This window comes from Myotis nattereri, assembly GCF_964212035.1.
Source record: "Myotis nattereri genome assembly, chromosome: X".
Classification (NCBI taxonomy): Eukaryota; Metazoa; Chordata; class Mammalia; order Chiroptera; family Vespertilionidae; genus Myotis; species Myotis nattereri.
In genome coordinates, this window is record NC_138078.1 from 142,929,652 (window position 1) to 142,956,096 (window position 26,445).

General features: G+C 46.2%; 1 protein-coding gene across 1 annotated transcript in view; it reads right to left on the reverse strand.

Annotated features, from left to right (window-relative positions):
• The window catches only part of MPP1 (MAGUK p55 scaffold protein 1), a 37,183-nt gene that overhangs the window by 5,094 nt on the left and 5,644 nt on the right, over positions 1-26,445 (reverse strand). The window contains exons 2-8 of the mRNA XM_081115382.1: positions 15,421-15,564; positions 15,061-15,139; positions 12,540-12,625; positions 9,556-9,624; positions 6,865-7,061; positions 4,064-4,170; positions 1,191-1,271 (exon numbers count right to left, since the gene is read on the reverse strand). Coding sequence (XP_080971508.1) covers positions 1,191-1,271; positions 4,064-4,170; positions 6,865-7,061; positions 9,556-9,624; positions 12,540-12,625; positions 15,061-15,139; positions 15,421-15,564 — 763 coding nt within the window. The remainder of the gene's footprint in view (positions 1-1,190; positions 1,272-4,063; positions 4,171-6,864; positions 7,062-9,555; positions 9,625-12,539; positions 12,626-15,060; positions 15,140-15,420; positions 15,565-26,445) is intronic.

Genomic DNA, 26,445 nt, shown 5'->3' on the forward strand with positions numbered 1-26,445 from the left:
TGAGCCACCCTCCAGTGCCAAGGCCCACATACCTGGGTTTGGAGCAAGGACTCATTTCATTTCAAGGCCAGAGCTCATGTGGATGACTACAGAGCTTATGTTACTAACAAAGCACTCTAACACATATACTTAAAAAAGAAGCACAGGACTGCCCTCACTGGTTTGGCTCAGTGATTAGAGTGTCGGCCCTTGGACCAAAGAGCCGTGGGTTCGATTCCCAGTCAAGAACACGTGCCTGGGTTGCAGGTTCAATTCTTGGCACCAATTGGAGGGAGTGGTGTGGGAGGCAGCCAATTAATGGATGTCTCTCTCTCACATCGATGTTGTTCCCCCCCGCCACATTCCAACTCATCCCCTACTTCCACTCTCTCTAAAAAATCAATGGAGCCCTAGCTGGTTTGGCTCAGAAGATAGAGCCTGTGGACTGAAGGTCCCAGGTTCGATTCCGGTCAAGGGCACATGCCCAGGTTTTGGGCTCGTTCCCCAGTGTGGGGTGTGCAGGAGGCAGCTGACCAATGATTCTCTGTCATCATTGATGTTTCTATCTCTCTCTCCCTCTCCCTTCCTCTCTGAAATCAATAAAAAAATATTTTTTAAAAGAATCAATGGAAAAAATATCCTGAGGTGAGTATTAACAAACAAACAAACAAACAAAAGGCTCAGGACTGGAACACCTCTACGGTCAGTCAGATGAACAAAGAGAAAAACCCAGGTTAGGACTGGCCAGCCCCAAACCCTATCTAATAGAATTAGTTGCAGCTCAGCTGGCGTGGTTGAGCATCAACCCATGAACCAGACGGTCACTGGTTCGATTCCCGGGCAGGGCACATGCCCTGGGTTGCGGGCTTGATCACCAATAGGGGGCGTGCAGGAGGCAGGTGATCCATGTCTCACAGATGTTTCTATCTCTCTATCCCTCTCCTTTCCTGTCTCTCTAAAAATCAAAAAAAACACATTAAAAAAAAAGAATTAGTGGCAGGAAAACTTGTAAGGTGAACCCAGATGAGGTAAGAACTCAGAAAATTCCTTATATCTGTCCTATATGGAGAACCCAACAGACCTTCCTCCTATTCTTTTCTTCTTTTCCTCGCTGTCTTTTTTGTTGGAAGGATTGGACACTACAGGCAGGAAAACAAGGTCAGAAAGGTCCTGTAACGAGCAAAGCAACAGGAGGGGCAAGAAGAAGGTACCGATCAGCACCAGGGTCTTCCTTTTGAACGCAGGGAGCCGAACCACTTCCTCGTAGGAGACGACATCCAACTGGTCAAAAACTAGAGACAAAGGAAACCAAGCAAAGTTCATTTCCAGAGCCCAGGAGAAAGCGCGCCAGGCGGCTTCCCTGCCTGTGACTCTCCTGCCTCTTCCCATCTTTATCCAGAGCAGGATGGAGGCGTTTAACCAGTGCTACCTCAATGCCCTAGCCCAGTGGTCGGCAAACTGCGGCTCGCGAGCCACATGCGGCTCTGTGGCCCCTTGAGTGTGGCTCTTCCACAAAATACCACGTGCGGGCGCGCATGTACACTGCGATTGAAACTTTGTGGCCCATGCGCAGAAGTCAGTATTTTGTGTTAGAGCCACACTCAAGGGGCCACAGAGCCGCATGTGGCTCGCGAGCCGCAGTTTGCCGACCACTGCCCTAGCCCAAGCATGTCAAACTCATGGCCCGCGGGCCGCATGCAGCCCACAACGAATATCTGTGCGGCCCAGCCAATATAAAGGCATGCAAGAAACGTTTTAATAAAAATTTCATAACTTCATTTTTACAATATCCTTTATACATAATTATTAATAACGAACTACAACGTTTGCTAATGACTGAGTGCTATAATCCTGTGGCATTCATTTCCCTTACGTGCCTTACGCGCAGGCGCGCCATTTCTCTCCACTAATGCCAGCAGCGAATATTTTAGCAGCCGATGGCCACGTCATTAGTCTTGGACTGACTTGTTTGGTGTGCGCAACAGGAAATATTTCGCTTTTGGAGAACAAGAAAAATAGTTTTATTTGTGTTACGCTTATTAATTTATGCAGTTATTCAGTGTCTGGTAAGTTAATGTTCAAGAAAAAATATTAATTTTTATTAAAATGTTCGATTATTTTATGTGAACGATGACTCATTTATTTCAGCCCTTTGTATTCAGCGTGTCTCCACCAAAATAAACCTACGTTTCTATGAAAATTGAGGCTTTTATTTGTGTGTGTGGCCCGTATAAACTTCAACCTTATTTATTTGGCCCATGTTAGCCTTTGAGTTTGACATGCTTGCCCTAGCCAGTGACGGCGAACCTATGACATGCGTGTCAGAGGTGACACGCGAACTCATTTTTTTTGGTTGATTTTTCTTTGTTAAATGGCATTTAAATATATAAAATAAATATAAAAAATATAAGCCTTTGTTTTACTATGGTTGCAAATATCAAAAAATTTCTATATGTGACATGGCACCAGAGTTACGTTAGGGTTTTTCAAAATGCTGACACGCCGAGCTCAAAAGGTCCGCCATCACTGCCCTAGCCAGTTTGGCTCAGTGGATAGAAGGGTTCTGAGTTTGATTCCGGTCAAGGGCATGTATTTTGGTTGCAGGCTTCTCCCCAGACTGGGCCCTGGTCTGGCTTGTGCAGGAGGCAACCAATCAGTGTGTTCCTCTCGCATTGATATTTCTCTCTGTCTTTTCCTCTCTCTGCCACTCTTTCTAAAAATCAATGGAAACATATCTTCAGGAGAGGATTTAAAATAAAGAATTAAAAATAAAGTGGATGTACCATTAAAAAAATAAAAAAGTGTTAATTACTCATTTGTTATCTACAATCTGCCTGAAAATCCGGTTATAATTTTAGTATATTATATTCCCAACCATGGTAGGTTAAAAAACGAAGCCAGAATGAGATCTCGGGAAGACAAGCTATGCTCTGGGGGTGTCCAGCCCTTCCGGCTGGGGATGCTGATGGGAATGGCACACTGAGAAGGGTCTGGAAGGCTGTTCAGTTGGTTACCTGAGGGGTGAGGGTGATGAGTAGGTGTGAAAAGGCCACTGGCCTTCCTTAATATGGGGTGTCCCCCCAAATGTATGCACACGCTCTGACTAATTATAAAGGCAGTGTTTATTAAAATACATTTCATTTTCAACATTGAGCTATCGGCTGTGAAAGTGTGGATACGTTTTTTTGGGACACCCTGTATGTACTGGCATTGTCTCAGAGAGCTTGGGAAGATGAATGTAATAAAAGAAAAGCAGAAGAGCCCTAGCTGGTTTGGCTCAGTGGATAGAGTGTCGGCCTGTGGACTAAAAGGTCTCAGGTTCGATTCCAGCCAAGGACACATGCCTGGCTTGCAGGCTCGATCCCCCCCCAGCAGGGAGCATGCAGGAGGCAGCCAATCAATGATTCTCTCTCATCATTGATGTTTCTATCTCTCTATCCCTCTCCCTTCCTCTCTGAAATAAAAGAAAAGCAGAAGAGCCCAGCCGATGTGGCTCAGTGGTTGAGCATTGACCTATGAACCACGGGGTCCTGGTTCGATTCCTGGTCAGGACACATGCCCGGGGTTGCAGGCTTGATCCCCAGTGTGGGGCATGTAGGAGGCAGCCAATCAATGATTCTCTCTCATCACTGATGCCTCTCTCTCTCTCTCTCTCCCTCCCTCCCTCCCTCTCCCTTCCTCTCTGAAATCAATAAAAATATATTTTAAAAAAAGAAATAGTAAGAAAAGCAGAAGATGCCCTGGCTGGTTTCTCAACGGTTAGAGCACCGGCCTGTGGACCTAAGGGTCGTGAGTTTGATTCCTGGTCAAGAGCACATACCTTGGTTGTGGGTTTGATCCTCAGCCCCAGTTGTTCAGGAGGCAACCAATCAATGTCTCTCTCCCCACCCCGCCTCCTCTCTCCCTTCTACTCTGTCTGAAAATCAATGAAAAAATAAATTCTCGGACGAGGATTAAAAAAAAAAAAAAAAAAGCAGAAGAAATGGCATGCTTTCGGCATCACGTATGTTGCACTGAGCACCACACCCCCTGCCCTTTGCCAGGAGCCCACAGAGAGGAGCCCAGGAAGTTCAAGGACACTCACTTGCGCTGTGCTTGGCCAGGTACTTGTCTTTGTACTTCTTCTTCTTCCCGAAGGGACTGCAGCTTGGGGCTTCGCTTGGAGCAGACTGAGCCACACTCGCCACCCTCCTGGTAGGAAAGATGATCAAGGGTGTCAGCAGAGGCCAGTGGGAAAGCCCCAGGCTCGCTCCCCTGGGTTGTGACAGAGCTGAGTAACCACCTTCCCCGTCTACGCAAAACCTCCAGACTGATCTGCCTTCTTCCTTCCCTTGGCATTTGCCCAAAACCTTCATGTCATTCTTGAACCTCTCCTCTCTCATACCCTCTGCCAGCTGCTCATTCTCTGTGAGTCTCTAACACTCATTCTCTCTCTCTCTCTCTCTCTCTCTCTCTCTCTCTCTCTCTCTCTGTCTCTGCCCCTCTCTTTTTATTTTATTTTTTAACGTATTTTTATTGATTTCAGAGAAGAAGGGAGAGGGAGAGATAGAAACATCAATGATGAGAGAGAATCATTAATTGGCTGCCTCAGGTCACAGGCTGACACTCTATCCACTGAGCCAAACCAGCTAGGGCTTATAATTTTTTAAAAATATTTTTTTATTCGTTTCAGAGAGGAAGGGAGAGGGAGAGAGAAAGAGAAACATCAATGATGAGAGAGAACCATCATCCGGAACGAGCCCTGACTGGGAATCGAACCATGACCTCCTGGTTCATAGGTCGATGTCAACCACTGAGCCACACTGGCAGGGCATGCCCCCCACTTTCTGTCTCTCTCTGAGAACCCCCCTCAGTCTCTCAGCCTCTCAGTGTCTGTACGTGTCTCTCTCCTCTCCCCGTACTCCTCATCTCTCTCTCATAACCTACCCTTTCTCATCTTCAAGTTCTCATATCCCTGCTCTTTCTAAGCTGTCTCTGGCAGCAACCCTCACCCTGTCTCTCTATCTCTCTCTTTTTCTATCCTTTCTTCCCTCCCTTCACCCCCCATTCTCCTTCTCTCAACCACTCTCTTGTGTGTAAAGGCTCTGGGTTTGTGGTGAGCAGCGTGGAGGAAGTGAGGAGAGAATCACATGTGCCGATGTGTCCGCTGTATTCTCAGTACCACACTGGGAGCTGGCTGCCTGGAGCCGGGGCTCCACAGAGAGAGGTGGAATGAGCCCAACTGCAATGTCAGGCTGCGCTGACAGGAGGACGTGGTGGGGGTTCACTCCCTCCCGGACACATTCTCATTGCCAGGTATTTGAATTCTAGAGGGCCCGGCCGGCATGGCCCAGTGGTTGAGAGTTGACCTATGAACCAGGAGGTCACATGAGATCACCATGGTTCGATGCCCTGTCAGGGCACATGCCTGGGTTGTGGGCTTGATCCCCAGTAGGGGGCGTGCAGGAGACAGCCAATCAATGGTTCTCCCTCATCATTGATGTCTCTCTCTCTCTCTCTCTCTCTCTCTCTCTCCCCCCCCTCCCTTCCTCTCTGAAATCAATAAAAAAATATATATATTTTTAAAAAAGAACTCTCCTGAGAGGTGAGGGGGTGGTGAGCCCTGGGAATCCCTGGGAAGCCATCCGTGCATTGGTCTGGATGGCAGCTGGCGGGGGGCCTGAGGCCTGGCCCCTGCCTCTGAGCTCATTTTTGAACAAGTTGATTTACCACAGTGCATGGGGGAAGTGTGGTCTTTGCAATAATAGTGCTGGATCAACCAGCTAAGTATATGCGATAGAGGCTGATTCTCCCCTCATTTTCTATGCACTGGCAATTTGCATAAAGGACGAGTATTTAAAATGTGACTGCTTTCTGCAGGGCTCAGAAGATATCTTCTCAGAAAGGCGCTGGCCTGGGAGGCAGGAGACCAGGGAAGCGCCAGTCCCGGTGCTGCCACTTCCTTGTAGGGACGGGGAGAGCATTTGAGGAAACAGAAGCCCTCGGACAAATGAAGAGCAATTCGGGCTCCTTTAAAGGCCTGCCAGCCCGGCCTGCTTGCTCAGGGGTTGAGCATTGACCTATGAACCAGGAGATCACGGTTCGATTCCCCATCAGGGCACATGCCCGGGTTGCAGCTCCATCCCCAGTGTGGGAAGTGCAGGAGGCAGCCGGTCCATGATTCTCTCTCATCACTAATGTTTCTCTCTCTCCCTCTCCCTCCTCTCTGAAACCAATAAATATATATATATTTTAATATTTTTTATTGATTTTTTACAGAGAGGAAGGGAGAGATAGAGAGTTAGAAACATCGATGAGAGAGAAACATCGATCAGCTGCCTCCTGCACACCCCCTACCGGGGATATGCCCGCAACCCAGGCACATACCCTTGACCGGAATCGAACCCGGGACCTTTCAGTCCGCAGGTTGACACTCTTATCCACTGAGCCAAACCGGTTTCGGCAATAAAAATATATTTAAAAATATATATTTTTAAAAAGTCCATGCCGAAACCAGTTTGGCTCAGTGGATAGAGCGTCGGCCTGCGGACTGAAAGGTCCCAGGTTCGATTCCGGTCAAGGGCATGTACCTGGGTTGCGGGCATATCCCCGGTAGGAGGTGTGCAGGAGGCAGCTGATCGATGTTTCTAACTCTCTATCTCTCTCCCTTCCTCTCTGTAAAAAATCAATAAAATATATTAAAAAAAAAAAAAGTCCTGCTAGGTGAGCTTATCAACTAATTGTTACTGTGCCCTTACCCACTATGCCAGGGAAGCTGGGAGATTGGCTTGGTTGAGAGAGAGAGAGATTACACGCAAGATGACAGGTTCGGGAAGCGAAAACATTACTGGTGACAGGTATGAGCCCATTCCACCCGCCAATCCCACCCGTGGGAAAGCAGCTCACCATTCCTGCAGCTCAGGAGAAGGAATCAGGCCTGCTGACTCCTTGGAGGAGCCTTCCACCCGCCCTTGCCACCAGTTACTGTCATCCTTGTTGATGATCTGGATAATGTCTCCAGTGGCAAACTTCAGTCCCGCCTCCTTGCAAGGAATCAGATTGTCCTTTTTGGGGTCATAGTCGAACTGCGCTCTCATGAACATCTGAAAGAGAAGGCAAGGGGCAGCTTCAGGAGAAACACCGGCATCAGCATGCGTAATAGAAAGTTCTGCTGTAAATAAGTAGGGTCAGGCCCTAGCTGGTTTGGCTCAGTGGAGAGAGTGTTGGCCTGTGGACTGAAAGGCCCTGGGTTCGATTCCAGTCAAGGGCACATGGAGGAGGCAGCCAATTAATGATTCTCTCTCATCATTGATGTTTCTATCTCTCTCCCTCTCCCTTCCTCTCTGAAATCAATAAAAATATATTTTAAGAAAAGTAGGGTCAGGACTGAATGAATAACTCAGAGGCAAGAATGGATGGGGGGGACCCTTCCCCCCTCCCTACTTGGGAGTCCATTCTGTGGGACTCTTTCCCTCTCCCCATGTGGGAGTCTGTACTTCTTCTTCAATAAATCTCCACCTTTGCTATAAAAAAAAGAATGGATGGGGGGGGGAGGGGGCCGGGGGGCTTGCCAGCCGGTATGGCTCACTAGTTGAGCATCCACCCAGGAACCAAGGGGTCCCCAGTTGGGTTCCTGATCAGGGCATATGCCCGGGTTGCAGGCTCAATCCCCAGTGGGGGGCGTGCAGGAGGCAGCTGATGGATGATTCTCTTTCATCATTGATGTTTCTATCTTTCTCTTCTCCCTCTATGAAATCAATAAAAATATATTTTTAAAAAAAAGAATAGATGGGGAGCTGAAGCGACTGGAACTGGTTACTGTGGTGTTTGTGGAGGGGTCAGACCTGAGCCCTCCAACAAGAAGGTATAAATTGCCTTTTTGAGTCAACATGTTTGTGGTTATTGGTCTGAGTTGATGTCCCCTTGACCCCACAATCCACTTCTATGCAGGAGTTGTCAGTTACAATGTATAGATAATATCTTCACTGCAGAATTATTTTATTTTTCTTTTCCTTTCCTTTTATTTTATTTTTTTGTTAATCCTCACCCGAGGATATTTTTCCATTGATTTTTAGGGGGAGTGGAAGAGAGGGGGAAAGACAGAAGCATTGATGTGAGAGAAACACATCGACTGGTTGCTGCCTGCACGGTTCCTGACCGGGGGCCAGGGATCGAGCCTGCAACTGAGGTACATGCCCTTTGACCGGAATCGAACCCAGGACCCATGAGTCCTCGGGCCAATGCTCGAACCACTGAGCCAAACCGGCTAGGGCCACAAAATTGTTTATAAAGATGAACTACTGGAAACAACGTCATTTTCCAAGAATGGGGAATTTAGTTAAGTTATGGTCATCTACTGAATGTATGACCACCTACCGACAAACATCAATTTGTAGAAGAATATTTAAAGCCCTTGAAAAATGCTGCTGATATAACATTAAATGAGAATATCCGTCAACAAAAACAATACCTAGCACACTTGACATTTAAAAAAAGTATTTATTTATACATAGAAAAAAAGACTGGAAGAAACTACTCCAGAATTTAATACCAGTTACCTCGGGTAGGAAAATTAGGGGTGCATATCTAAGCCAAAGGAAGAAGAAAAATAATAAAGAGCAGAAACAAATCAAACAGAAAATAGAGTTGAGAGGATCAACAAAGGCAAAAGTGGTTCTTTAAAGATTCACGAAATTAACAATCTAGCAAGGCCAATTAAGAAAAGAGAGAAGATACAATTTCCCAGTAGAGATCAGCAGAGATCCCAGAGATGTTCAAAAGGTTATACGATTTTATGAACAATTTCACACAAATACACTTGACAAATCACTGGAAAAACACAATTTATCAGCCATGACACAAGAAAATGAAAATATGAACACTGATATGTCTATTAAAGACCCTGAACTTGTCGTTACAATAATCTGTAATAAAACTTCAGAGTTGCTTTGAACAAACAAACCAACCAAACCAAACTCCTCCCACATTCATCTGTCAAGGCCCCATCCGAGCTATTTCTCTCTTCGACGGTAGGATTGGATATTTTTTCATATGTTTCCTGCCATGTGTATTTTTCCTCCTAGGAATGATCTCTTCATTCTCTTCACCCATTTTCTTCTTGGGGTTGTGGAATAAGGAGATTATCCCTTCCTTTCACATTCATTGCAAACAGGCAGCAAAGTACCAGCCCTGCCGGTGGGCAGAAAGAAGGCCTGTCTATTTGTAATGGATGTTAGTTTAGTTCAGAGAGCACCAGGCAGCTACATCTGTAAGATATATAGAACTTAAAAGTTATGCCCGGCTGGCGTGGCTCAGTGGTTGAGCGTCAACCTATGAACCAGAAGGTCCCGGTTTGATACCCTGTCAGGGCACATGCCCGGGTTTCGAGCTCGATCCCCAGTAGGGGGCGTGCAGGAGGCAGCCGATCCATGATTCTCTCTCATCATTGATGTTTCTATCTCTCTCTCCCTCTCCCTTCCTCTCTGAAGTCAATAAAAAAACCCATTTTTTTTTATATTTTCAATATAATCATGTCATTTCAATCACATCTCAACACTGGGCCTGAATTCTGCCATCATCGCAACAGAGCAAACCCACCTGTAATGCAGGAAGACGGTTTTGCTGGTTGGGAATTACTTTTAATGAGATGATTCCTTTGGTTTCTTTCTATTGAAAAAGAAAAGGGTGATAAAATGTTAACTTGGATGATTTGGGTTTTATAAAGCCATTTCCCCCCTCAAAGTCCCATTTTTACTGCACACTTGGAAATTCTGTAGGACAATTCCTCCTTCAATTCTAGTATCATGTGCCTCCAACCACTGTAACAACATGGAGACGCACAAAGAATAATATAGAAAAAGCTAATGATTTCCCCTCCTCCCCACACTCGACCACAAAGTACCTGAGATGAGTCCTGGCACACATGTCCGAGGCTTTCTCTACACCAATAAAAACATTTACAAATACAGGGTGTCCCAAAACAATGTAGTATACACACTTTAACAGCTGATAACTCAATTTTCACTCCTTTTCAGGTTTAACTGAAATAATGGGTGAAGCCAGACTAAGCTTTGAATCAAGAGCATTTATCGCTCAGCCAGCATGGTTCAACGCTTGAGTATTGACCTATGAACCAGGGCGCATGCCCGGGTTGTGGACTCGATCCCCAGTCGGGGGGAGTGCAGGAGGCAGCTGATCAATGATTCTCTCTCCTCATTGATGTTTCTCTCCGTTTCCCTTCCTCTCTGAAGTCAATAAAGATATATTTTTTAAAAAAGAGAAAGATAGTGAAATCTTGGATTATAATCATGGATTTTTATTTTTCTTCTTTTAGTTCTGCCAGGTTTTGCTTCAAGTACTTTGGAGTTTTGTCGTTAGGGGCATGGGCATTTAGGATTTGGGTCATTTCAAGAGGCAGGGTACGGCCTTAACTGGTTTGGCTCAGTGGATAGAGCATCGGCCTACAGACTGAAGGGTCCCAGGTTTGATTCTGGTCAAGGGCATGTACCTGGGTTGTGGGTACATCCCCAATAGAGGGTGTGCAGGAGGCAGCTGATTGATGTTTCTCTCTCATCGATGTTTCTAACTCTCTATTCCTCTCCCTTCCTCTCTGTGAAAAATCAATAAAATATATTTTTTAAAAATAAAAATAAATAAAACATATATATTTAAAAAAAAAGAGGTAGGGTACTATGGTCCCTGTTCTCCATCTTGGTCAGAAGCAGAAGTCTACACAAGAAGTTTTGATGAAAGCAAATTCTTTTTTTAACACAGGGGTCCAAACTTTTTAAACAGGAGGTCAGTTCACTGTCCCTCAGACCGCTGTAGGGCCGGACTATAGTTTAAAAAAAAACACCTATGAACAAATTCCTATGCACACTGCACATATCTTATTTTGAAGTAAAAAAACAAAACGGGAACAAATACAATATTTGTATTTGCATGTGGCCTGCGGGCCGTAGTTTGAGGACCCCTGTTTTAACATATTTTTATAGATTTCAGAGAGGAAGGGAGGGGGAGAGAGAGATAGAAACATCCATGATGAGAGAGAATCATGGATTGGCTGCCTCCTACAAGTCCCTCACTGGGAATCGAGCCCACAACCTGGGCATGTGCCCTTGACCGGAATCGAACCCAGGACCTTTCAGTTCGCAGGCTGACGCTCTATCCACTGAGCCAAACCGGCCAGGGCTGAAAGCAAATTCTTAAAAGCCATGTGATTGTGGGCAAGTTTCAGAACTCTCCAAGGTTCCATTTCCTCATCTCTGTCTCAAGTGAGAAAACACATTTTGGTTTTCAAATGACACTTCCTTCTGGGTTGCTGTTCTCTGATTCATTCCCAGGCAAGTACCCTAGAATCTCACTCCGAAGTGCCCAAGGTGTGGCTTCTGCTGCAGTGGCCAATTACACCCAAACACCCCTGGGTGGTTTTTAAAAAATCTTTATTGTTGAAAGTTATCACATATGGCCCCCTTTCCCCTCCATTGACCTCTTCTAGCTTGTCCCCACCCCCCGCCCCAGGCCTTCACCACCCTATTGTCTGTGTCCCCCAAGGGTATTTTAATGCTTTGGTTACAGGAATGATCTCTGGTGTGAGCAGAGGTGGAGGAAGATGGTGAAGAATCTGGAGGGGCCCATAGGACAGGCAGCACATACACCAAGTACAATGCCTGCACATAGTAAGTGCTCAACAAATATTGACCGAATCTAAAGGGCACACTCAACTTTTTATTAGAATATCCCATTTGCTCTTCATAATAAATCTGTGACATAAGAAGAGGAGTTACTGCCCTAACCGGTTTGGCTCAGTGGATAGAGCATCGGCCTGCGGACTGAAGGGTCCCAGGTTTGATTCTGGTCAAGGGCATGTGCCTTGGTTGCGGGCACATCCCCAGTAGGGAGTGTGCAGGAGGCAGCTGATGGATGTTTCTCTCTCATCGATGTTTCTAACTCTCTATCCCTCTCCCTTCCTCTGTAAAAAATCAATAAAAAGATAAATAAAAGTAAAATAAGCCCTGATCAGTTTGGCTCAGTGGATAGAGCGTCGGTCTGCGGACTGAAGGGTCCCAGGTTCGATTCCAGTCAAGGGCATGTACCTTGGTTGCGGGCACATCCCCATAGGGGGTGTGCAGGAGGCAGCTGATTGATGTTTCTCTCTCATCGATGTTTCTAACTTTCTATCCCTCTTCCTTCCTCTCTGTAAAAAATCAATAAAATATAAAAAATAAATTCTTTAAAAAAAAAGAAAAAGAAGAATGAGTTACTATCTTTGTTTCACAGATGACTTAGAGAAGTTAATTCACTTGCTCAAAATCACAGGGCTAGAATAAAGTAGGGCAGGGATTCCGAGCTGCCATTACAGACCACAGCCTTCTGCCACCCAGGCCAACGTTCTTTCTAGACAGATGCTCTGCGCTATTTGCCTTGTTTGAGAAGTTTACTCAATGAAAGCAGAGAACTCTCATTTCTTGCACAGAATAAAGATTGCCAACGGTAATCGTTTCCTCTACGAGATACAAATACTTTGACAGGAAAATGAGGCACAGTGACACCGATGAAGACAATGACATAGAAATACTCACCATCGCCTTCTGCAGCTGATCTACCGAGTGATTGGTCACGTTTGTGCCATTGATTTCTAGGATCTCATCCCCCACGTGAAGAGAGCCTGCCATGAAATGAAAAAAATCAGTCCACAAAAGAATAAATGTTTAACTCTGTAAAGTATATGATGGTCTAATGCTACGCTGCATACCTGAAACTAACATAAAATAATATTGAATGTAAACAGTAATTGAAAAAAAATTTTGTGAAGAATAAATGTTCAGCCCAGCCAGTGTAGCTCAGTGGTTGCGCGTCAACCTATGAACCAGGAGGTCACGATTCGATTCCCGGTCAGGGCACATGCCCAGGTTGTGGGCTCGATCCCTAGTGTGGGCATGCAGGAGGCAGCCAAGCAATGATTCTCTCTCATCATTGATGTTTCTATCTCTCCCTCTCCCTCTCCCTCCCTCGCTGAAATCAATAAAATATATTTTAAAAAAAGAAGAAATGTTCAGCCCTAGCCAGTTTGGCTCAGTGGACAGAGCATCGGCCTGCACACTGAAGGGTCTGGGTTCGATTCCGGCTGTGGGCTTGGTCTCCAGTATGGGGCGTGCAGGAGGCAACCAATCAATGATTCTCACTCATCATTGATGTTTCTCTCTCTCCTTCCTCTCTGAAATCAATAAAAATATATATTTTAAAAAAGGATACCATAAAAAAAAAAAAGGATACCATAGAAAATAAACCATGACCTAGAGCAGTGGTCGGCAAACTCATTAGTCAACAGAGCCAAATACCAACAGTACAACGATTGAAATTTCTTTTGAGAGCCAAATTTTTTAAACTTAAACTATATAGGTATGTACATTGTTATTAACTTAATTAGGGTACTCCTAAGGCTTAGGAAGAGCCATACTCAAGGGGCCAAAGAGCCGCATGAGGCTCGCGAGCCGCAGTTTGCCGACCACGGACCTAGAGCATAGTACACAATACAGGATTTTACACAATTCAACCATGAATGTTCTTTTGTTTCCCTTGAGGAATGTATTGAGGCAAGTACTTCACAGTTTAAGACTATCACATCCTCCCTGACCTCAGTACTCCAACAGCAGAATAAAAACACCTCGCCCTTGCCCTGACCAGGTAGTTCAGGTGGTTGGAACGCTGTCCCATATGCTGAAGAGCTGCACGTTTGATTCCCGGTCAGGGCACATAGCTAGGTTGTGGGTTCGATTTCCGGTCAGGGCATGTACGGGAGGCAACCAGTTGATTGATGTTTCTCTCTCACATTGATGTTTCTCTCTCTAAAATGACTAAACATATCCTCGAGTGAGAATTAAAAAAAAAATAAATGAAAGCACCTCATCCTCAAAGTTCCCTGTAATTAGAGATCCCACTAAAAAGAATAACAATGTAAGGCAAAGAACACAGTACTCCTCATTCGCCAGAAAGTTCGATATTTCTTTGTTGTTTAGCTAAAACCACAAACTGTTACCTAATGGTAAAGTTCATCCGTATTTAGATTCTATGTGAAGAGTGCTTACCAATATTTGTGCCACCCCAGATACAAAACTGAACATAAAAGTGTAGGAGCTAATGTTTAATGTCTATTTGCTCAATTTAACTGTGAGCTCCAGGAGGTATAGATGGTTTGTTTCGTTCACTATTCTGTACTCAAGTTCTAATGCAATGGGTTGTATACAGTAATTGCTCAAATATTAACTGGAAAAATATTGGTATCCTATATAATAAGAGCCTAATATGCTAAGTGTCCAACCTTTAGACTGTTTGACCAGTTGCTATGACGCGAACTGACCACCAGGGAGCAGATGATCTGACCGGTAGGTTAGCTTGCTGCTGGGGTCCAGCCAATCGGGCCTAGGCGTGACAGGCCAGACACGCCCTAGAGCCCTCCCTCAGTCCCTCCCTGGCCCCGATTGTGCATTGGTGGGGTCCCTCGGCCTGGCCTGCGCCCTCTCACAATCTGGGACACCTTGGGGGATGTCAGAGAGCCGGTTTCAGCCCGATCACCTTAGGCCAGGCTGAGGGACCCCACCAGTGCACAAATCCGTGCACTGGGCCTCTAGTATATAAATAGGTGTATAAGAAAAGCTCAGAGGGAGAGATGGTGGCACTGGGCAATTCATATGAAGAGCTTATCACACAATTAGTCTAAAGAGCCAGTTATTAAGTCACAAATAATCTCTTGACACACATACAAAAATGCTGTTTGGGTAATCCTCACCCAAGGATATTTTCCCCCTTGATTTTTAGAGATATTGGAAGTCAGGGGAAGAGAGAGAAAAATATCGATGTGAGAGAGACACATTGATTGGTTGGTTGCCTCCCGCAAGCAGCCTAACCAGAGCCGGGGATCAAACCTGCAACGGAGGTACATGTCTGGGAAATCAAACCCATGACCCTTCAGTGCCAGGGCTGATGCTCTACCACTGACCCACACCGGCCAGGGCCAAAAAATGCTCCCAGTTTTGAAGATTATAAGCTCCATGTCCCTCACCACTGAGGTGAATGCAACAATCTAGGAACCCCACAGAGTACCTTGTCTATGAATCATGCCACCATGAAGAATTCTCGCCACTGTACAGGATTGCTTCTCGTTCAGCTTCAGAGTGATTCCCTGAAATAGAGACAATGGTGCAGAATGCTTTCATGTAAGCTCTTTCTGAGGTTATCTTGAAGACAATTTAAGGCAATTTCTCAGGAGAAAGATTTTCCATCTATACATGGGGTGCTCCTCAACTAGAACGGGCATGAAGCCTGCTTGGAGGAGGAGCTTGAGATGGAGACAGGCTATACGACAGCTGGCTGCTTCCCTAATTCAGTTTCTGAGTTTCCTCTCGTGGCCCAGTGACTTATGTGGTTGAGAGTAAGCAGGGGGTAAACAGGATAAGGGGTTACCATAGGCTCCTCTGTGACCTTCTCGAACTGGATGAGTCGCACCTTCCGCACCTCCTGTCCCTTAGCCTGGGTAGGGCTACCTGGGGCAGCAGACTCTTCGGTATACATGTCCTCGGTCACGGCATTCAACTGGTGCGACACGGCCTGTCCCATCAAAATAACAGAGCAATGTGTGAAGTAAACAGCGAAGATCCTCCCCCGTGCCAGTCTGTAATAGCAATTCGAAAACCCCATGGCCCTGCCTGACCGGTTTGGCTCAGTGGATAGAGCGTCGGCCTGCGGACTCAAGGGTCCCAGGTTCGATTCCGGTCAGGGGCATGTACCTTGGTTGCGGGCACATGCCCAGTGGGGAGTGTGCAGGAGGCAGCTGGTCAATATTTCTCTCTCATCAATGTTTCTGACTCTCTATCCCTCTCCCTTCCTCTCTGTAAGAAATCAATAAAATATATTTTTTAAAAAATAAAATAAAACCCCATGGTCCAGCTGGTGTGCTCAGTGGTTGAGCATTGACCTGTGAACCAGGAGGTCATGGTTCGATTCCTGGTCAGGACACATGCTGGGTTTGTGGGCTCAATTCCCAGTAGGGGGTGTGCAGGAGGCAGCCAATCAATGATTCTCTTATCATTGATGTTTCTCTCTCTCTCTCCCTCTCCCTTCCTCTCTGAAATCAATAAAAACATATTGAAAAAATTAAACCCCAAGGCTCTGAACACCAACAGTTCTGAGTTTGGCATCCAATCTCATTTGAATTTATGTGAAGCTGTCTGAAAGCTTTATTTATCCAACTTAATAGACATGTTGACTCAGTTCTCTGCAGAAATATTAATGTGTTTGATTTACAGGGTGCTGCCCTGCTGGGAGAATTACAAAAAATAGAACACAGTCAGGAAAACTGTGATTTCTAATGCACATTGGGCCCCAAGAGCTTCTGGTAAGGGGCTGTGTACCTACATGGGGCATACACACACATACTCCATAGTGAAGGCCCAAGCGGGGGGGGGGGGGTTAACTCATAATGAGAGGAGGCAGTGGGGACCAGTGCAGTGGGAAAGCCTCAGTAACGTGGAGAAGTGAGCACGGATGGTGGTGGCCTTTCCCATCCCAACAATGAGCGCCTCTCCAGTGACAGGAGCTCTGGTGAGCATCAGACCCAACTGCTCTTCCCTCTTTACTTCCTGATGCTCTGGGTCACACATCAGTTTCTCACAAACCACCTCTGAGGCTATAAAGAAATGAGAGGCCCAGTGCACACTGAAAGGAAATTAATTAGAATAAATATTTTAGAGGTTGGGGAGGGACTGTGGGAGGTTGGCTCCAGGGCGTGTCTGGCCCATCTCACCCAGTCCCGACTGGCCGGACCCCAGCAGCAAGCTAACCGACTGGTCAGAGAGTCTGCCCCCTGGTGGTCAGTGTGCGTCATAGCAACTGGTCAAACGGTTGAACGAATGGTCCAAATTAGGCTTTTATTATATAGGATTCTATCTGCCTGGCCAGCGTGGCTCAGCGGTTGAGCGTTGGCCTGTGAACCAGGAGGTCATGGTTTGATTCCCAGTCAGGGCACATGCCCGGGTTGTGGGCTCAATCCCCAGTGTGGGGTGTGCAGGAGGCAGCCGATCAATGATTCTCTCTCATCACTGATGTTTCTATCTCTCTCTCCCTCTCTGAAATCAATAAAAAGATATATTAAAAAAGAAAAAGACAGATGATACCAAGTGTTGGAACTCTCATACACTGCCGGTGGGAATGGTAAATGGTGCAGCCACTGTGGAAAACAGTTTGGAAATTTCTTATGTAAAGTTAACATTTACCCTATGTCCCAGCCATCCCACTCCTAGGTATTCGCCCAAGAGAAAAGAGAACAGATTCTCACAAAAAGCCTTGTACATGAATGTTCATACCAGCTCTATTCATAATAGCTGAAAAGTGGAAAAAACCATCAACTTTCCCACTAATGTCTTTTATAGCTATACTAGAGGCCTGATGCATGAAATTCGTGCAAGGGGCTGGGCCCTCGAAGCCCTGGCTTCATCCGGAAGGTCATCCAGAAGGATGTCTGGAAGGTCATTTGGCTGTCTGGTCTAATTAGCATATTATGCTTTTATTGTTATAGATATTTTCTTTTCCTAGACGAAGATTCAATTCAGGATTGGGCACTGCTTTGAGTTTGCACATCTCTTTAGTCACCCTTCATTTGGAAAAGTTCCTCAGCCTTTTATGACCTTGACATTTTTTAAGAGGACAGGGCTACTGTATTTTTTTAAATATATATTTTTATTGATCTCAGAGAGGAAGGGAGAGGGAGAGAGAGAGAAACATCAATGAGAGAGAATCATTGATCGGCTGCCTCTGGCACTCCCCCAACTGGGGATTGAGCCCAACGGGGGGTGTTAATTCATAATGGGACGAGGCAGAGGAGACAAGTGCAGAGGGAAAGCCTCAGTAACGTGGAGAAGTGAGCACGGATGGCGGTGGCCTTTCCCATGTGCCCTGGGCCAGAATCAAACTTGGGACCTTTCAGTCCGTAGGCCGACACTCTATCCACTGAGCCAAACCACTAGGGCTACTATTGTCACTTTAATTAACATACTTTTAAGAGGTCAATGGAGACTCTGGTAAGATGGTGACATTTCAAATAGTTCTAGTTACGGGGTGGCCTCAAATGAGGGAAGTACTAAGAAAGAGAAACTGCCTGTGTAGCAACCAGACTCACATGACACCAAATCATATGACATCGCTATTAAAACAGAGTTGTCTGAGATACGGTTGTATATTTAGAAATCATAACTTCAAGGTTCTCTATAGTAGACGGCTCAATAGTCTAGTTCACACTGCATCTCATGGGGGCATCCTAGCATGTAGCAATGACAAGGAGGTGCTGAGGTTAACCTTGAAGATAAATTGTTAAGAGGAAGAAAAAGCCACAGCGAGGAAAGGTATGCTATCATCAGCATAAACAGTGAAACAATGGCCACGTTCATACTTGCTTGTAAATGCATATGCGACCTCTGGAAGGAGAGACAGGCAACCGTAGTTGCTTCTGGGAAGGAGAACTGGGTGACCACAGAATGGGGCGAGAAGGAAATTGTATTCACCGTGTAGCCACTTAAACCTTTCAAATTACTTACTATGTGCATGTGTTACTGCGGTAAAAGAAATCAGTGAGAGCCCTGACCAGTTTGGCTCAGTGGATAGATCGTCAGCCTGCGGACTGAAGGGTCCCAGGTTCGAGTCCGGTCAGGGGCATGTACCTTTGCTGTGGGCACATCCCCAGTGGGGGGTGTGCAGGAGGCAGCTGATCGATGTTTCTGACTATCCCTCTCCCTTCACTCTATAAAAAAATCAATAAAATATATTAAAAAAAAGACATCAGTGAGAGAAAAAACACAGCAAAGGTTACAGATCATAGGCACGCCTTCTGACAGAAACAGACCCAAACTGTCTGGGTCCGCGTCCTGACTCTTTTACTAACATCTGGGTAATGGTGGGCACGTTTCTTGAGCTCTCAGTGCTTCACTTACAAATGTGGGCTGTTGTCAAGATGCTGTGCAAGTCTGTCTGTAGGAGAGTGCTGAGATGCATTTAGAATCCTGAAAGAGCCCTGACCGGTTTGGCTCAGTGGATAGAGCGTTGGCCTGAGGACTGAAGGGTCCCAGGTTCGATTCCGGTGTAGGGCATGTACCTTGGTTGCGGGCACATCCCCAGTGGGGAGTGTGCAGGAGGCAGCTGATGGATGTTTCTAACTCTCTATCCCTCTTCCTTCCTCTCTGTAAAAAATCAATAAAATATATTTAAAAAAAAAAAGAATCCTGAAAGAGCCCTAGCCAGTTTTGCCTAGTGGATAGAGCATGAGCCTGCGGACCAAAGGGTCCCAGGTTCGATTCCTGTCAAGGGCACATACCTTGGTTGCGGGCTTCTCCCCAGCCTGGGCCCTGGTCTGCGCACATGCAGGAGGCAACCAATCGATATGTTTCTCTCACATAGATGTTTCTCTCTGTCTTTTCCTTTCTCTTCCACTCTCTCTAAAAATCAATGGAAAAATATCCTCAGGTGAAGATTTAAAAAAAAGAAAGAAAGAAAAAAACGAATCCAGGAAGACACTGCTACAGATGTTCAGCATATAAAATTTCATGTATCAGCCCTGGCTGGTATTCTCAGTGGTTAGAGCATTGGCCCATGGACCAAAGGATCTAGGTTCGATTCCCAGTCAAGGGCATGTACCTGAGTCGCAGGCACGATCTGGCTGGGTCAGGGTGTGTGCAGTAGGCAACCAATAGATGTGTCCCTCTCACATAGATGTTTCTCTCTCTTTCTCTCTCTCCCCCCCCGCCTCCCTCCTTTCCACTCTCTCTAAAAATCAATGGGGAAAAAATATTTTTGGGTGAGGATTAACAAAATAAAAATAAAAATAAAATAAAATAAAAATTTTTCATGCATCCCTTCAGTTTCAATTAATTTGTTTTTTATTGTTTTTTACATATATTTTTATCGATTTCAGAGAAGGAGGGAGAGGGAGAGAGAGAGAGAAACATCAATGATGAGAGAGACTCATTAATCAGCTGCCTCCTGCACACCCCATACTGGGGATGGAGCCCACAACCCGGGCACGTGCCCTAACCGGGAATCAAACCATGACCTCCTGGTTTATCCTAGGTCGACGCCCAACCACTGAGCCACGCCAGCTGGGCTCAATTTATTTCTACACAGGCAAATGAAAATCTATTATTCCTAAAAGCTCTACAAAGTGCAATGCTTTCCATTCTGGCGAGAGAGAATTCTCATGACTGTGATTTGGGTTCAAGTTGGCAGCCTCAGTACCTGTGTGCACCCCACACCCTGTTTAAATGAGAGCGGGGGGGGGGGCAAGGACATAGAAACACACACCCCAAAAGAAAACATGAGGAAGTCATCAGGGACCAGAGATTTCAATCACTTTTTAGAAGACGGAAAGCAGATGGGGGACTGAAGGGTTACTGATCAGGCAGAGCTGAGAGGCAGAGGAGGACTCGGCTGGGGAGAGGCGTGTCGCTCTGCAAAGCACAAGATCCCAGGGCTCCAAAGTCCCTGTACAGAGAAAGGAAAACATGAGCTTGGGGTGAAAACATCTCCCGAAAAGCTGCCAATCAGGCCCTGAGCTGCACTGTCAAGGCAGGAAGAAGGGAAAAGGGCCAGGACAGCTGTCCCAGAACGTCTCCAGCGCACATCTGTTCGCGTCTCATCGGCCAGAATTGAACGTGGCCAGCCCAGGCTGCAAAAGGGACTGAGTGAGAAGAAGAACTGCCTTGGCGTCTTGCCATCCCAAACAAGATCAGGGAGAGCTGGGATAAGGAAGACAGTAGAACAGCGGTTCTCAACCTGTGGGTCGCGACCCCTTTGGGGGTCGAACGACCCTTTCACAGAGGTCCCCTAAGACCATCGGAAAACACATACATAATTACATATTGTTTTTGTGATTAATCACTACGCTTTAATGATGTTCAATGTGTAACAATGAAAATACATCCTGCAGATCAGATATTTACATGACGATTCATAACAGTAGCAACATTACAGTGATGAAGTAGCAACGAAAATAATTTTATGGTTGGGGGTCACCACAACATGAGGAACTGCATTAAAGGATCACGGCGTTAGGAAGGTTGAGAACCACTGCAGTAGAAGGAATCAGAGTGCACAGTTTGAAGGCATGCAAGTGGGGCAAAGCTGTTGGGTTGGGCTGAGGAATGGCTGCCCCCTGCAGGCAGGCATATGCTCTCCAGGTCTTTCCTTCCTGCTCCCTGTACAGAAGCCAAGTGTGGGCTGCCAATTCCCCTGTTCCTGGGACGTTACTTCCCTAATATACAAGCAGCGTCACTCACCTGATCCATGTGGGTTACACTAAAAGCCCCTCTGAATGACTAAAAAATCATGTATGTGATGTGAAGGCACAGGCCCTGAACAACTGAAACACTTTCAAAAAGGAAGACAGTACAGCCCTAGCTGGTTTGGCTCAGTGCATAGAGCGTCGGCCTGTGGACTGAAAGGTCCCAGGTTCGATTCCAGTCAAGGGCACATGCCTGAGTTGCGGGCTTGATTCCCAGTAGGGGGCATGCAGGAGGCAGCCAATCAATGATTCTCTCTCATCATTGTTGTTTCTATTTCTCTATCCCTCTCCCTTCCTCTCTGAAATCTATATATATATATATATATTTCATATATATATTTCATATATATATATGTATATATATATATATAAAAGGAAGTCAGAAGGAATCTGTGTACACAGTTTCAAGACATATACCTACAAGTAATCAAGAATGTGTGGTGTAGCCTGGCCGGTGTGGTTCAGTGTTGATCATTGACCTATTAACCAGGAGGTCACTGTTCGATTCCCGGTCAGGGCATGTGCCTGGGTTGTGGGCTTGATCCTTAGTGGGGGGCATGCAGGAGGCAGCGGATTGATGATTCTCTCTCATAATTGATATTTCTATCTCCCTTCCTCTCTGAAATTAAAAAAACCCTCAATAATAACAATCTAGTTGAAAATGAGCAAAGACATGAGCAGCTATCTCACTAAAAGAATATGTAAGGAAGGACAGCAAATGAGGATATGCAAACATGTTGCCCATCATCAGGGAGGAATGCACATGAAAACCATAATGAGAAACCACTATGTACTCAGAATAGCTAAGGTTAAAAATAGTGACAGCACTAAATGCTGGTGAGGATGTGAAGAAACTGAATCTCTCGGCCAGTGCTGGTGGGAATGTAAAATGGTATGGGCATTTGGGAAGAGAGCTGGGTTCTTTGTTGGGAAATGTTCACACAAAACCTGTACATGAAGGTTCATAACAGCTTTATTCATAATACCCAAATCTGGAAGCAACCAGAATGGCCTACAATAGGGGAGCACTTCAATGGACTCCAGTCCATCCTTACCATGGAACACTTCTCAGCAATAAAAAGGAATAAACTATTAATATATGCAACAACCTGGGATGGACCTAAAAGGCATTCTGATGAGTGAAAAGAGCCGATCTAAAAAATTTGCATACTATATGACTCCATTTATATAACATTCTTGAGATGACAAAATCATAGAGATGGAGAACAGAGTAGTGGTTGCCAAGGGTTAGGGATGGTGGGAATGAGGGGGACATCCTATATGATAAAAGCCTAATATGGAAATCGACTGAATGGTGGAATGACAAGTCACAATGATGCGCACTGATGACCAGGGGGCAGACACTCAACACAGGAGCTGCCTCCTGTGGTCAGTGTGCTCCCAGAGGGGGAGCACAGCTCAGCCAGAAGCCGGGCTCACAGCTGGCGAGCACGGTGGTGGGAGCCTCTCCCATCTCTGTGGCAGTGCTAAGGAGCAGAGAGCTGAGAGGTAAGGAGCAGCAAGCAGGCTGGTGGTAAGGAGTGAGAGGTCCTGGCCTGTGAGAGGGCACAGGCCGGGCTGCAGGATCCCCACAAGCGCATGAATTTCATGCACCGGGCCTCTAGTGTGGTGATGGAACAGTTCAAGCTCTTCAATGTATCTTGATTGTAGTGGTGGTTACGTATCTACACGTGATCAAATGGAATAGAACTACACTCACACATCATACAAATGTCAAATCCATGGTTTTGATACTGTACTGTTATTGAGCTCCTAGTAGAGTTGAGCTTATTGCATAAAATACGTAGCAGAATGGCTGGCCAGTAGCACTTGTTTGCAAACAAAGAACTATAACTAAGAGAGCTTGGTACCAAGGAATGGGTACAAGCAACAGATCTTTGAGAAATATGCAGTATACAGGATCGGTTTTCAGACTATGAGATTCCCACTCATACTCTGGGATGGGAAAATAAGAGGCCATGATACACAGTGATGAAGCAGTTCCTCGAAGCGTTGCCCATGGTAACCTGGGACATTTGGTTAGAACTCTTCAAAGCTAGGTATCTACCACCACAGATCCATGTAAATGGCACAAGATCAGATATCCAAGTAGATTCAGGAAAACCAGAGCAAAAGCAGCATAAAGTTGGCAGGGAAAATTCCTTTACTCAAATTAACCATCTATGTTATTTGTATGTTTTTACCATGTGCATGGATTACAGATTGAGTCTATAGAATGAGGAATTCAAGGACCAGGGATTGAATAATTGCTGCCCTCAAATTATGAGCTCGAATCTCACATTTTTAATGCACAGCATGAAATAAAATTAAGGACTTTCTTTGACCCTGACTTATGAATCTCTTATCACTCGTTATTGTGGGGCTGAGAAAGCTGAAACCTGAACTTGGAAATTAATTGTATGGGTTTATCAGCAACTACCATTTCTGTGTGTTGGGAAGTAACAGTATACAGGTGGCCATAAAGTCTGGAAAGGTGGGTCATATTATTTTATCATGTGCTGTAATGTCCCACGATAAACCATTTATGATGATTCATCTGTGCTTTCAGACTTGGCGAACCCTGTATAATGTTCTGAATAATGACCGATTAGAAAGTCTTAGTCCACAGAATACAAAACGACCTTTGAAAGGGGGAGAAGCCTCCACAACAGAGGACCTAGACGAGGCAGATAAACTTCTTACTCAGCCTCATTACAAAGGTTGATTTGTACATGTCAGCCTTTAAATTAAGGACTCAGGAAAGCTTACCAGAGGCAAAACACATTCCAGTCAGACAAGTTCAAGAGTTGCTATCCCAAAGGTTGGTCTTTCAAATGTGCTTATCCATCAAGTCATTCCCCTCCGCGATGACTAAGAGTCACTATCACCCTCCCCCAGAAGTTACAAATGATGATTAAGGGCAACGGAAGCCTCCGACGTGGTAAATAAAGAACCAACCTCGCAACAGGCAGGCATCCAAAAGCAAAGCACAATCTCCACCATGAACTTGTCCCTGAGCCACCCTGTCTTCCTGAGAGAGAAATATCAGTGATGAGGGAGAATCATTGATCGCCTGCCTCCTGCACGCCTCCCACTGGGGATGGAGCCCACAACCTGGGCACATACCCTTAACCAGAATTGAACCCAGGACTCATTAGTCTGTAGACTGATGCTCTATCCACTGAGCCGAACTGCCTAAGGCATCGTTGATGTTTCTCTTTCTCTCCCTCTCTCTCTAAAAATCAATAAAAATGCCCTGACTGGTTTGGCTCAGTGGATAGAGCATCAGCCTGCGGACTGAAGGGTCCCAGGTTCGATTCCGGTCAAGGGCATGTACCTTGGTTGCGGGCACATCCCCAGTAGGGGGTGTGCAGGAGGCACCTGATCGATGTTTCTCTCTCATCGATGTTTCTAACTCTCTCTCCCTCTCCCTTCCTCTATGTAAAAAATCAATAAAATATATTTAAAAGAAATAATAAAGAAAAATAAAAATCAATAAAAACAACCAACTAGCAAATGGGGCTTTACAGCCAAATGGTGAGGAGAGTGGGGAAGAAGACAGGAAGTCCTGGGAACAGGCCACAGTGAAGTCTGACCTTCAGTGGGAGGCGAAGACAGAAAAACGGGGATTCAGACTCCAGTTCTCACTCCTGCTGCACAACTGGCAGAGGCTGGGCTCAGGAGGGAGGGGTGACACAGAGTAACTACCTGGCCCAGGTGGACATCTTAAGGCATGCGTCCTGGCTCCTTGATCTCCTCAAACCTGTCCTGTTCGCTGGCAGTTCATCCCAATGGGCTCTGTATGTTTCACTTGTTGACTCCGTTGATCTCCTCTCCGCAGCTGGAGTGTAAGTCCCACACAGGCAGAGCCCTTACCTCTGCTGTCTTCCCTCACGGACCCGGGCCCCCAGACACTGCCGGCTCTAACAGAAGCGTCTGCGATGTCACTGATGACATGCATGATGAAGGTCAACGGCACATGCTACTGTTTTTCAAAAATAGAGTCTTATTGATTTCAGAGAGGAGGGGAGAGGGAGAGAGAGATAGAATCAACAATGAGAGCCGAGGCCGGTTTGGCTCAGTGGATAGAGCACTGGCCTGCGGAGTGGAGGGATCCCGGGTTCGATTCCGGTCAGGGGCATGTACCTGGGTTGCGGGCACATCCCCAGTGGGAGACGTGCAGGTGGCAGCTGATCGATGTTTCTCTCTCATCCATGTTTCTAAGTATCTCTCTCCCTTTCTCTCTGTGAAAGATCAATAAAATATATTAAAAAAAAAAAAAAAACGAGAGAAAATCACAGATCAGCTGCCTCCTGCACGCCCCCTACTGGGGATCGAGCCCACAACCCGGGCATGTGCCCTTGACCAGGAATCGAACCATGACCTCCTGGTTCATAGGCTGACCCTCAACCACCGAGCCACACCCGCCGGGCTTTTTCAGTTTTGCCACCACCATCATCGCCACCCGCATGTGAGTGGTAACTGACGAGAGCAATGCTGACAAAAGGGAAAAGTCAAAGGTAACTAAACTCCATTTTGCAGAGTTCCCTCCACAACTTCAAAACCGCCACCCTCATCTCGGGTGCACCTGGGAAGCCCTGGGGCTGAGGTGGGCCTCCCCATCCCCCCCCCCCCGAAAGGCAAGGTGGAGTGACCCTCCTTAGAGATGACTGCTCAGGCTCAGGAGAATCTGGGGAGCAAACACGGCTGCACGGCTGGCCTTTGCCCTGCAGCCTCTTGGCCTTGAATCCTACAAACTGCTGGAGTGGCAAGCCTGTTGCTCTGAAACCCCCTCTGGAGGAAACATCTGCCACAGGGTTCAAAGGGCAGAGGTAGCTGCTCAAAGGAAGTTGGGCTTTAAAAAAAGATGAAAAACAAACTTGGGGGGGGGTGGGGGGGGAGTGAATGAAGCAGGGGCAATGAAAGTGGCTCTTCTCATTCAAACCATCAAATGACAAAGGAGTGACAGTGAACCGAGGAAAGAACGAATACAGTTCAGCCTACTGCCAGGCTCTCTGCCAACCCGCAGCTGGCAAAGAGACAGGAGAGAGTCTGGGCCCAGAAGGTGGGCGGCCACCAAGAGGGCAGACCCTGGGCACTGCCCCTTAACAGCTGCCGGCCTCCCACGGCCCCGCCCGGCCCGGGGCCAGGGGCATGCAAACATC